This window comes from Mauremys reevesii, linkage group 1, assembly GCF_016161935.1.
Source record: "Mauremys reevesii isolate NIE-2019 linkage group 1, ASM1616193v1, whole genome shotgun sequence".
NCBI classification, from domain to species: domain Eukaryota; kingdom Metazoa; phylum Chordata; order Testudines; family Geoemydidae; genus Mauremys; species Mauremys reevesii.
Genome location: NC_052623.1, coordinates 198,624,766 through 198,638,144, shown reverse-complemented (window position 1 = coordinate 198,638,144; position 13,379 = coordinate 198,624,766). Strand labels below are relative to the sequence as shown.

At 40.4% G+C, this 13,379-nt stretch overlaps 1 protein-coding gene across 7 annotated transcripts in view; it reads right to left on the bottom strand.

Moving 5' to 3' along the window:
* The window catches only part of CBLB (Cbl proto-oncogene B), a 218,035-nt gene that overhangs the window by 63,372 nt on the left and 141,284 nt on the right, over nucleotides 1-13,379 (bottom strand). For all 7 annotated transcript variants that reach the window (XM_039487025.1, XM_039487043.1, XM_039487047.1 and 4 more), the window contains 2 exons: nucleotides 13,115-13,246; nucleotides 8,485-8,688 (listed from right to left, as the gene is read on the bottom strand). In XM_039487025.1, the coding sequence (XP_039342959.1) occupies nucleotides 8,485-8,688; nucleotides 13,115-13,246 (336 nt within the window). The remainder of the gene's footprint in view (nucleotides 1-8,484; nucleotides 8,689-13,114; nucleotides 13,247-13,379) is intronic.

Sequence of the window (13,379 nt, the reverse complement as noted above, 5' to 3'; positions counted from 1 at the left end):
AGGTGTTGAGATGCTGAGCACAGCCATATCGAACTACCTTTTAAAATCTGGGCCTATGTGCCTAAAGGGTAGAAGGACTGAGGCCAAAATTAGACAAGACAGAGCAGAAGACAGAAAACAAATAATAAATAAGACAACCACCAAAAAATGACAGGAGAAGGAGCAGAAGAAGGTTAATTACAAATACAAGTGATGGGAGACTTACAGAGGGATAAACTGAGCCTGTTAGTTAGAGCCCACTGTAAGGGGCAGTACAATGCCTCCTGAAACTCCCCAGTTGCTCTCAGACACTGGGAACTATGAAGTCAAAGATTTTCCAGTTCTTTAGTATAATCTTTGGATCAAAACTGCAATAAAATAGATGACTCATCAAGAAGACACTGACCTGTGAGGAGGCAGGAAGTTAGTTAAGATAAATGTTTGAGTCCATTTTTTCCCCCATTGTTTTCTCTTACACATTGTGTCAAAGTTGAAATTCTAGCACAGAGGTCGGCAACCTTTCAGAAGTGGTGTGCCGAGTCTTCATTTATTCACTCTAATTTAAAGGTTCTGTGTGCCGGTAATACATTTTAATGTTTTTAGAAGGTCCCTTTCTATAAGTCTATATTATATAACTAAACTATTGTTGTATGTAAAGTAAACAAGGTTTTCAAAATGTTTAAGCTTCATTTAAAATTAAATTAAAATGCTGATCTTGCGCCGCCAACCTGGGGTTCTGTTCACCTAGGCTGGCAGCGGGCTGAGCAGGGCCTGCAGCTGGGACCCCAGACCTGGGGGGGGGGGGGAGATTCAGGGGAGAGGGCTGGGGGGCACAGGGCAGAAGGCTGAGTGTGTGTGGGGGTGCAGGGCAGAGGGCTGAGGGTGTGTGGGGGTGCAAGGCAGAAGGCTGAGTGTGTGTGTGGGGGGTCAGGGCAGAGGGCTGGGGTGCTCGGCTCGTAGGGGTGCTCCCAGCCCCCTGCCATGAGCAGCTCATGGCAGGGGGCTGGAAGGGATATGCCCTGTTCCACCCCCTTCTCCAAGGCCCCGTCCCTACCTCTTCTCTGTCTCCTCTACGGAGCTGTGTGCACACCCCCTCCCCCTTGCTAGGGCCATCAGCTGATTGGCACAGAGAAGGAGAGGGGGAGGGGCAGGAAAGCATCACACTGGGGGAAGAAGTGGGGGAGGGGGGAAGCTTGGCTGCCGCAGGACCAAGCTTCTGCCTCCTGCCCCCGCAGGGGAGAGCGGTGGGCGGTGGGTGAGGGGGGCTGAATGGGGCTGGGGGCCGGGACTGCAGCAGCGTGCCACTCAAAATCGGCTTGCTTGCCGTGTTTGGCACATGTGCCGTAGGTTGCCGACCCCTGCTCTAGCATTATGGCAATACAACATTTCAGAACATATATGACACCGCAATTAAGATCGAATTAATAATGCACAAACAATAGTTTGCCATTAGTTCAAGGGGAAGTAAAAACCCCTCCAAATCCTTGAGAGCCAAGATTCATTATTCATGATTCATTAAACACACACTTACTCATCCTCTGTACAGAGCCTGCTCTCATGACAAATAGCAGCTTTCAGTCTTGCTGACTTCTCGTAACTACTCTGAGGACAACAGTGTGAACCAAAGTCCGTTTTTGGTGCATTGAGACAACTATCAAATTAATTCTAGAGAGCTGCAGATATCCCCAGACAAAGTAACTTTTCACATGGTTTTAGAGCAGAAAATGTGCCCACAGCATATTAATTTACTTTGACCTACTAAAATCTGCATGGGGCTCCTATTCTCTTAGTGCTTTCCCCTCTGTGATTTACCATAACAGTAATGTTTTTATTCAGCTGATACAATTATCCTAGCATCTATAAATCTACATTATTTGTTCCTAACCATAAACTTTATTTGGACTTTTTTCTGTTTTGTTTTATTTGATTTTTTTCAAGCAGCCTGCAAATCAAGCCAGGTCTGGTGAAGATAATATGGCAGATAACTCATTTTTATTTCAACCATTGTGACAATGGCGTACTGGATGGATTATTCACAACTTCAAACCACCTATTGGAGATTCAAGTATCTTCTTTACAGGGATTATTTATTCTAAACGTAAAAAGAGAAACAGTATTTTATGTTTACCCAGACCTGTATCATACACATTTATAAAGATATATTCCCTGATATGCATCTAAAGAAGATAAAGAAAAAAAAAAGAAGGTCAGACAAAGCTTAATTACAACAAAACAAAACTGGTGAGAAAAGGAATGTTGCAAGCAGTGACTGATTTAGTTGATCTGATTCCATGGAGGCAGAGAGCTCCATAGCTTAGAGTCACAATGGACACAGCATTATCTCCCATCAGCATTTCATAGTGATGCGATCCAATGATCTCAACACACCTTGGAAACATTAATGAAATAAGTTTCCTGGTGAGAGAGAGAGAGAGAGAGAGAGACTAGGTGAACACACAAATTTTATTGGATCTTTCAGCAGACTTTAGTACAACTGATGCTGAGGATTCATTGCAATACAGTAGATGCTCAATTTATGAGTACTAATCTTACAAAAGACCAATTATATGAACCATTTTTTCTCCAAAGGAAAAAAAAAATTGCATGATGAAATTGATGTTGTTGAACAAGTCAACATCCCTTCACATTACAATGCCTTAAATGCATTGGAAATTATCTTGCAATGGTTCAAAGAATATGAAGAAAGTGATGTAAAGCATCATATGGCTTATGCACCGCACCTGCTCTAATTTTGAAATGTTCAATTTTATAAACCTTTTTAAAATTATGAATTTCTCAATACCCAATTAGTTTGGAAAAATAGGAGCTCTACTGTACCTAGCTAAGATGACAGGATCCACAAAAAAGTGAACTGTTTATTCCACTGATTCCTTTAGAAAAACCAAGGTGGTTTGTGATAAGCAACTACTCTTCTTCCACATAGAATCTCTACTGAAGGGTTCTGGGGGATTTTATCTTGCCACCTCCACCTGGTTAAAACATGTATGTCAAAGCTGCTAGGTCATGGTGAGCAATTCTGCGTTGCAGTATCATCAACATGCTGCTTCCTTACTGCACTATGATTCTGTGTTCTCTTCGCTTCCACACTGCTCAGCGGAGATAGGACTTTGTAAGACAGATGACTTACCTTCAATACGATAAGATGGAGCTGACAATGGTGAGTAGGAAAATGTATCCTGAGGGAATCACAGATTCCCCAAAAACAGTGTTTAACCATCTTTGGCTGGCCAGAGACTGCAGACCTTGTCACAGTACACAGGCCTTTCTTACCTCTAGGCTGAACAACTGCAATGTGCTCTATTCAGAGTTCTCAAAGGAGACCACTCAGGAGCTTCAGTTAATGATGAACATGCCCACGCATCCTTCCTCAGAGCAGGATGATATGAGCATACAGCATCTGTGATTCATGTTCTACGCTATCTCATAATATGCTTCCAAGTGCAATTCATGGGCTTCATCCTCGTGGCTTAGGACAGTGCTTAGCTCTAAGACTGCCTCTACTTTGATACAGCACCAGGATATTAGTGATCAAACAGAATGCTCTTGCTGTTTATCATCAGTGATGAATGCCGAGGCAAATGAGCCCTCCCAGTGGAGTGGACATATCTCTGGAAGTTGCCTCCTCCGGTGTGCCTGTCACAGCCCACATCTGGCCACTGCTAGGACATGGGGCAAAATAGTTTAAAAATAAAATAACTGCAGCGTTCTCAGCTAGGTGACCTTTACTGGCCAGCGTGTGATTTAGGACAGTCAATTTATTAGCTCTTCAGGGATGATGCGTTTGTGCTTTAATTTAATGGTGCACAAATAGGGAGCTATAGAGAGACAGCCCCTACAAATCCCTGTAATAAATGAGCATGTGTGAATGAAGTAGTAAGAGCTAGATTTATGCTGCTGCATTTCATATGCACAATATGAGTCTGGATCAGCAATGTAGATTTGATTTAAAATCCCATATCATAGAATCATAGAATTCGAGATCAGAAGGGACCATTATGATCATCTAGTCTGACCTCCTGCAAGATGCAGGCCACATAAGCCGATCCACCCACTCCTTAAGTAAGCGACCCCTGCCCCATGCTTCGGAGGAAGGCGAAAAACCTCCAGGGCCACTGCCAATCTACCCTGGAGGAAAATTCCTTCCCGACCCCAAATATGGCGGTCAGCTGAACCCCGAGCATGCGGGCAAGACTCTCCAGCCATACCCTCTGGAAAAAGGCTAACAATATCCTATCATTGACCCATTGTACTAATTACCAGTGTGGCACTTAATTGACCTATTGACTAAGCCCGTTATCCTATCATACCATCTCCTCCATAAACTTATCTAGCTTAATCTTAAAGTCATGGAGGTCCTTCGCCCCCACTGTTTCCTTCGGTAGGCTGTTCCAGAATTGCACTCCTCTGATGGTTAGAAACCTTCGTCTAATTTCAAGCCTAAATTTCCTGACTGACAATTTATATCCGTTTGTCCTCGTGTCCACATTAGCACTGAGCTGAAATAATTCCTCTCCTTCCCTGGTGTTTATCCCTCTGATATATTTAAAGAGTGCAATCATATCTCCTCTTATCCTTCTTTTGGTTAAGGAAAACAAACCGAGCTCCTCAAGTCTCCTTTCATACGACAGGCTTTCCATTCCTCGGATCATTCTAGTAGCCCTTCTTTGTACCCGTTCCAGTTTGAATTCATCCTTCTTAAACATGGGAGACCAAAACTGCACACAATACTCCAAATGAGGTCTCACCAACACCTTATATAACGGGACTAGCACCTCCTTATCCCTACTAGAAATACCTCGCCTAATGCATCCCAAGACCGCATTAGCTTTTTTAACGGCCACATCACATTGCCTACTCATAGTCATCCTACGATCAACCAGGACTCCTAGGTCCTTCTCCTCCTCCGTTACTTCCAACTGGTGCGTCCCCAGCTTATAACTAAAGTTCTTGTTAGTCATCCCTAAATGCATAACCTTACACTTCTCACTATTGAATTTCATCCTATTACTAATACTCCAGTTTACAAGGTCATCCAAATCTCCCTGGAGGATATCCCTATCCTTTTCCGAATTTGCAATACCTCCCAACTTGGTGTCATCCGCAAACTTTATCAGCCCACTCCTACTCTTGGTTCCCAGGTCAGCGATAAATAGATTGAATAAAATCGGACCCAAAACCGAACCTTGAGGAACTCCTCTGGTAACCCCCCTCCAACCCGACAGTTCCCCCTTCAATACGACCCTCCGCAGTCTCCTCTTTAACCAGCTCCTTATCCACCTCTGGATTTTCATTTCGATCCCCATCTTTTCCAATTTAACCAGTAATTCCTCATGCGGTACCGTATCAAACGCCTTACTGAAATCAAGATATATTAGATCCACCGCATTTCCCTTGTCTAAAAAATCTGTTACTTTCTCAAAGAAGGAGATCAGGTTGGTTTGGCACAATCTACCTTTTGTAAATCCATGCTGTAATTTGTCCCAGTTGCCATCGGCCTCATGCTCCGTAACCACTCTCTCCTTTAAAATTTTTTCCATGATTTTGCATACTACAGATGTTAAACTAACAGGCCTGTAGTTACCCGGGTCACTTTTTTTCCCCTTCTTGAATATAGGAACTACATTAGCTAATCTCCAGTCAAACGGTACAATCCCCGAGTTTAGAGATTTATTAAAAATCATCGCTAACGGGCTTGCAATTTCACTCGCCAATTCCCTTAATATTCTAGGATGAAGATTATCCGGGCCCCCCGATTTACTTCCGTTTAGCTGTTCAAGTTTGGCTTCTACCTCAGATACCGTAATGTCTACCTCCATATCTTCATTCCCATCAGTCCCTCTACCACTATTCCTTAGCCCTTCATTAGCCTCATTAAAGACCGAGGCAAAATATTCGTTCAGATATTGTGCCATTCCAAGATTATCCCTAATCTCCACTCCGTTTAAAGTTTTAAGTGGTCCCACTTCTTCTTTCTTGGTTTTCTTCCTATTTATATGGCTAAAAAACCTTTTGCTATTGGTTTTAATCCCCTTCGCTAGGTCCATCTCCACCCGGCTCTTTGCCTTTCTCACTGCTTCCCTACACCCTCTGACCTCAATAAGGTAGGTTTCTTTGCTAATCCCTCCCATTTTCCACTCCTTGTACGCTTTCTGTTTTTTCTTAATGACCCCTCTAAGACGCTTGCTCATCCAGCTCGGTCTAAAACTGCTACCTACGAGCCGTTTTCCCTTTCTCGGGATATATGCTGGGAGGCCAACCAACAAATTGAAATAATAAGACAACAGAAAAAACACAATAGTGTTAAAGAAAGCAAGTATCCTGATACAGCAATATTCTACAGCAGTAAGAAGAAAGTCTTTACTACCTTATGTGATGCCCTGCAAAAAGCAAATGGATCAAAGCGATTTTAAATTTCTAGGAGCAGACAGAAGGAATGGGTGGTCACAGTTCAGCCACAGAGATGGGAACAACAGTAAAATCGGTTTCAGTGCCTATAAACTGCTCTTCAATTTTCTGGAAATACACATGATCTGTTCTGAGACACTTACCTTTAGAGTATGGGAAGGCACATGCAGCATGGACTGGCTGAAAGAACTAAATGAATGAGTTTACCATCTCATCTCTACTGCACAAGCAACTCAAGCGACATTGTGCAATAGAGCCATGAGGGACAGAGCCATCATGTAGCCTCAAACACATTAAAAAGCACTTACTGAAACCAATAAAGAATGGAAAAAGATTAAAACCTATGTAATGCCACAGGGAAAAGTGTTTCTTCTAACAGGCTCAGAAGAAATGTTGAATATGAAGTGATTTGAAGAGAGAAGCAAATGTTTGAAAGAGCACTACCAAAAGGCTCTGTATAAACCCTGAAGCTGTTCCCCAACAACCTCACAGGGACCTTGGGACACTCTCTCTCTTGCTCCGGAACTGTGTGGGTAACACTCCAGACTGTTCCTTTAACAGCTGCATTGATTGATTGATACTGTATTGATAAAAGTGGTTGGACCATATCCTGTCTCTGGCTTTGCAACCTAGGAAGACTTGGAGCAAGTGCAAAAGCCATGGGGAAAAAGGTATTTGCACCCCTTAACTGGCACTGAATCCAAGCAGAGGCCGTTGCAAGAACACCTTCCAGATCAGGAGGGAACACTGGGCTGAAATTCATCCAACTCACTTTCAATTGTAAACTTCAGGGGCAACCAAGAACGGAAAAAGGCTGGAGTCACTTTGGAAAGACAATGTTTCCAGTCTTCAGAACTAAAATGATTAGCATCTGGCCTTTGCTGAATGTAAAGTAAGATTCATGGGCAGTGGGGAGGATGAATTTGAAAGCTTTTAAAATAGTTTTAAAGCAACAGAGTGAAATGCTGAACACGGACTATTCAAATTAAATAATCTAGTTTATGCCTTGCTCTTCACTGTACTATATACTACTGTTGGGTACTTAATGGTTAGTGATGGTTTTTTAATCAATTTATCTCTGATAAAAGCCTATTGTATTATACCTGGTCATAAAAGTAATATTATGAAAGCCGATCAACTTAAGGCTAAAAGTTCTTCAGTATCACACACAGAAGTTAGGGTATGGTTGGCAATAAAAAGGCAGAGAGGTGGTGGTGAATAGGTTCCCAACATCAGGCAGTTTTTCAAGAGAGAGAGATAATGATGCTTCTGACATAAGAGGTCTGGAAGAGTATCAGAAATGGCAGTTAAACCCCAAACATACTGTACGTAAATGAGGACATTGATTGACGTACATTCTGGGATAAAAGAATGGAGTGCTCTTTAATAAAAGCAAACACAATGATTGGGAAATGATCAATTAAGTTGTTATAGGTTGAAGAAATAATTCCAAAATTAATATTTGATCTAGTATGTGGCCTTTGTACAAGGCTTTGTACAAAAAGCACTTTTTAAAAGACAGTGATGCAAAAAAAGATAACATTCCATGAGAGTACCTGGACCCCAGTATAGTAATAAAATCTGAATACTACCAATTTAAAATAAACTGGCATAAATGTGTAAATAAAAAAAAGCAATAAGGTTCACAATATCCAGCCAACTATACCAAAAACAAGGAGTACAAAGGATTCCAACTAAGGTCAATGATTAAGGGGGAGAAGGGCCAAAGATAAACCTGCTACAAGTTGATTTTTTTTTTTTTTTAAAGCCTAATACCAAACCAGGGCCAGATTCTTAGCTGGTATAAACTGATGTAGCTCCACTTTACTCAAATGAGTTACCCAATTTACCAAATATGAGAAGGCGACCCATTTTCCCTATTCAATAGACAAGAATATTCTACTCTTGTTTTGATTCATTTTTACGGCTATTGTTTTTTATGAAATGCATAGTTCTTCAGCATCCTGAGATCTATTCGGTAAACTACAAGAACTTTTAATGTGCAATTACACTATTCACTGGTTACTACAGATTTACAAATGTATTTGATTCAGCATGATGCAATTGTTAAACATTTACCTTTCGTACTGAAGCCAACCGATTCATCATTAAAGATTCTTCTCTGTCATCATCATCGTCCAAGTCTAGCATGGGCATACTAAAACTATCTATAATACTGCAGCACCTGGAGTTTTCATCCCTTGGATCAAAAGGGTCTACAATTATTGGTTCGGTTCCTTTGATTTCACATCGGCAGAAAGGACAGCCCTGACCATCGGATTCCTGCACAAAAACAAAAGTATTCTTTTAAATAGAGGGTCATATTCTTGTTTATGCTAAGGTCCCTCTATCAGATTCTGGCAATGTGTAAAGAGATCTTGGTGCAAATCAGAAACACATCCACAGATATTTTACTGGACAAAGTAATTCATTCCACTAGTGGCCTGAATTACACACACACACACACACACACACACACACATATATAAATAAATAAAAAAACATGGTCATCATTGCAAATGAGTGTTTGTTTTTTTAAAGTTGACTTTTAAATAAAAATCATCATCAAAACATAATTCTCTAAACTGTTAGCTTAAAACCACCAAAATGCCAAATATAACATTTTGCCTTTTAGGCTTACATTTCAATGCTCATTCACAGCTACACAACAGAAAATCCAAAACCATAGTTCTCAGTGATATTTGACTGCATTGTTAACAAACGCATGAACAGAAGCTTTTCTGTTTGTTAGCTCTGCAAGAAATTAGGTCAAGACCTTTTCATACACATGATTTTTGTGTCAGTCATCAAAATCTTTGATGAAACATCTCTAAGAAATGCCAAGGTAGTATACCCAGTGGCTTTCAAAAAGCCAGATTCTGTTTGCCTTTCTCATTTGAGTATTCCCATAGACTACACTGGTGAGTAAAGCAAGCAAGATTTGGCCCTTCAACTATATTTTAAAGCTCTAATGGACAAGATCACATCTTACAGAGTAGTAGTAAAAGTAACTACCAAAAAAAATTGTTTTTGACTGGCATGATGTGTATGTGACCACTTCTGCATTGTATTAATTCAGATCTGCATCTGAACTGTAGAAATCAAAACTAATTTGATTTAAATTCAGAAATTATGTCACGGTTTCAGGTCTTCCTATCTGTAATTCTGACACCTTTTATTTGTAATGTTAGATAAAGAGTTGGGTAAAGAGCGATAAGGGCATCAGTATTAACTCGCCGCTTACAAAAAACTATCCTGAAATTTCAAGCAAGCTCAATTCAGTTCTTAAGGATGAAAGAACAGACCTTATTTTATCTGGCAATACTTTACTGTAGCCTATAGTCTGTCAACATTAGTACTCTGACTAATGCTTTACAGTCTATCAGTGTACCACCCCTTAAGGCAAGAAAACTAGACTGTATCATGTCTGCAGTAACTTTTTCCCCCCAAGTGCTTCCATTTACAAGCTTAGTGCTGAATTTCACTGCTGTATCTGAAGATCCAATACATTAATTACTAAATATGGGGAGTAGGCATGTTACTCACCGACTAAGCAGAGTTATGTAAAGCAAGCATGTATATTTATCCTTTAATGCTAAATAAAAAATAAATAAAGACTTTCAATCCCTGTCCTATTTTTTGAGATAGTATCCCACACATTTCTTGATTTATTGGGCTGACATCAGTACTAGGGCCCAAAACCCAACCAATAGTTTAAACACAACTTCATTTCGAGGGAATCTCTTTTGTGGTTGGATCTATCATATATTCCTTTTACTTTTCTAGGCAACTAACATGTTGCAGAGCAGACTCCCCTCCCCCTCCACAAAAAGTAATTACTACTCTGTTTTCTCTGCTACCAGTAGTTTTCACAGTGGACTATAGACACTTTATGTGCCCCATCTAGTCAGGGGATGCTTCCGGTCAAACTAGTTTCTCTTCGCCAAGCTAACTAAACAGTACAAAGTGTCAACATTTTTCACGTACACAACTGCACATGACCATTGTGTTGCTGAATATGAGCAAAGACTTATGAAAACTTTTAATATGAATATACTGTACAAAGTAATACATGTTCATAGCATTTACAAGTTCAACCTACAAACCCCTATTCAGGAAGATATTTAAGCACCTACCTTTAAGCACATGGAGTTCTCCTTTTGAAATCAATGGTCCTACTATTGAGCTTGAAGTTCAGGGTGTGCTTACATATCTTCCTGAACAGGGTCCTTAGAGACCCTAAAATTGAACGTATTTCTGACTGCAATTAGTTATACTATAAAAATATATGCCACAGAACAAAACGGTTTTACATAAATGGTAATATCAGGTGACACAAGTATGGTACATCTCAGAAATAATCAGTTAAGGAAACTGCCTTGAAATACGTAGCCTTTCACCTTCAGAAAACTGGTTTCAATCGAATCCAATCCATCTTGAATGTAAATTGTCATCTAAGTACCATTGGGATGCCATTGTGAAAGAAGTTGAACTAATTACTTCTGACAGCATTTGTGGCCATATCACAAAAGAAACCATCACAATTGTCATCATTGTTGAAAGTCTGAGAAGAGATGCCATGAACTGCATGGACCTACAGTGGTTACCATTACACAGTCACAAGAAATATCTCCCTAGGGCTAGCATCCCTTGCACAGTTATACCATAGAAGTAGCCCTACAGAACAATGTTGGTGCATGCTAAAATGGCAGTGCAAGGAGGCTTCTATTTATGCTGCTTGTACTGTACTTGGCTTGTCAGAGAATTCCATTTTCCATGACTGCCAGTCTGCCCTCACCTTTTCCAAAATATTAAATCATGTCTAGTAACACAAAAATAAAATTGCCATCAACCGAGCTTTGCATGCTACAATAGTAAATGAAAACAAGAAGTGATATCTACAGGCATAGACATGCCAAAATATACTGACTCATGCATAAACATGTATATAGCTATGTTATTGGAAAAACTGAATATGCAGCTCCCATACTCTGCATAAGTTTAGACATGATGTAGAATAATGCAATTTTGTATACATCTACACTCCTAACGGAACAGACTGTTACAGTTCAGAAAAAAGAGTTTTCTGGGGGGGAAAGAATTGTTAATGATCCTTTTACTGTCTGTGTAATGTAAAAGTAATAAGCTAAATTAAAGATTCCCAAATAAAAGACCGTTGCAAACTGACTTCCACTGTATCATGTTTAGCATTCTATGAAGATTTGAAGTTGCTTATTCAATTTATTAAATAACACAGATGTTTCACTATGAGGGAAAAAAGTACTGGAAATCTCTCCTGAGGCATGTCTAATGAGCCATTATGACAGCAATTAAACACTAACCCACTGGCAGCCTGTAACAACTGACATTGCTACAGTATGTTTCTTCATCTTCTCATTAATTATACAGGAGTTAAATCTGCAATGAAGTTTGATTAAATTGAAAATGTAATTGCTAATGGAAGAAAAACCCAGTGCTCATTTTTTCATTAAGAGTTGCCTTGCTAATGATTACACTTTAGCGGGGAATCTGAAAAAGATTTCTGATCAGATTTTGAGCCAGAAGGAGCTCCACTGAAGTTAGTGGAGGTATGCCGGCATAAACAATGAAAATGAGACAAGAATCAGGGCCTCTATTTCTATTCTTCTCACTCATTATTTGTATTACAGTTGCACCCCAAGAGTGGCACCTCATTGTGGTACACCATGTACAAACACATTAAATGACAGCAAAACAGAGGCAGAGGAAAGATGAGGCAACTTGCTCAAAGTAGTAATACTGAAAAGATTAATTTTCAAAAGAACCATCAGGAGAAATCCTAAAGCTGTGATCTGTAATGAGGAATAACCTCTCTCTGCATTTTTAAAGGGTTTGCAACCCGCTCTCGCTGAAATTTTTAAAGTCATCCTGTTTGTTAAATATGCTGAACTAAAGGCACTAACGCTCTTTTTCCACAGAACTGATATAGCGTGGACAGGAGCTGGACAGACTTCCCCAAATTGTGCCACCACAAGCTCTTTCCAGCACATTCACTTCTGTAAGTGAGAGAATAATTTCACAGACAGCCAACAACTGTAATAAAAAACTGTGGAGGTGGGTTTTTGTGATGCTGGCACCATCCGCTGCGAAGTGGACCGAGATCACGAACTCTTTTTCCACAGGCCAATCACTATCAGAAGGTAAACGTGTTGTTACTACCGTCATGAGTGCAATCTGAACCAGTGACCTAGTAGTTAAAAACTCTCAAATGCATTTTGTCCCCTCATTCATGTGAACTGATCACTAGGGAACACTATAAAGACCTCATGCATCACAAAACTCGTATAGTCAATTATATAACTCCCAGCTGCTGCCTGCCCTCACCTTTCCCTCGGCTCACTTCATAAAGCAACCCTCGTGGTTGAGTGGGCAACCAGTGGCCCAGCATTCATCTCCTCACTAGGCCCTGATCTGGCAAAAGGTTTCTAATAGCTGCAATCAGCAAATGCAGTCACCAGGCCACGCAGCTCAGATGCTAAGGATTCCTGTATTCGCTTTCCCAGGTGCAAGAATTAAACCCATAAATTGTACTGAGTTTACCATTTTAAAAGTGTATCACTGGTTGTGACCTTACAGAAAAGGATGAGGTGAACAATAAAGACACACTGAAAACAGCAAGGGGAATAATAAAGCAATCCATCCTTATTTGCTGCTTGAATTATGACTGTACCTGCCATGCTGTAAGACACGAAGTGCACATGAGATGTCCACAAGGCTCAATCTTCACATCTTTATCATTCTCTGCACAGATTTTACACAGCTGGAAAGTGGAACCCATTTCACAGTACAATTCATATTGTTCCTGAAACAAGAGAAAGTCAAGGTCAGTGTCACTAGTATGATCAGTAAATTGTGAAATATGCTTAAATACTACTTATGGCAAGCACATTATACTGGACTTCCCACCCGGCTTACCTTTCTTAGCCGTACATGGC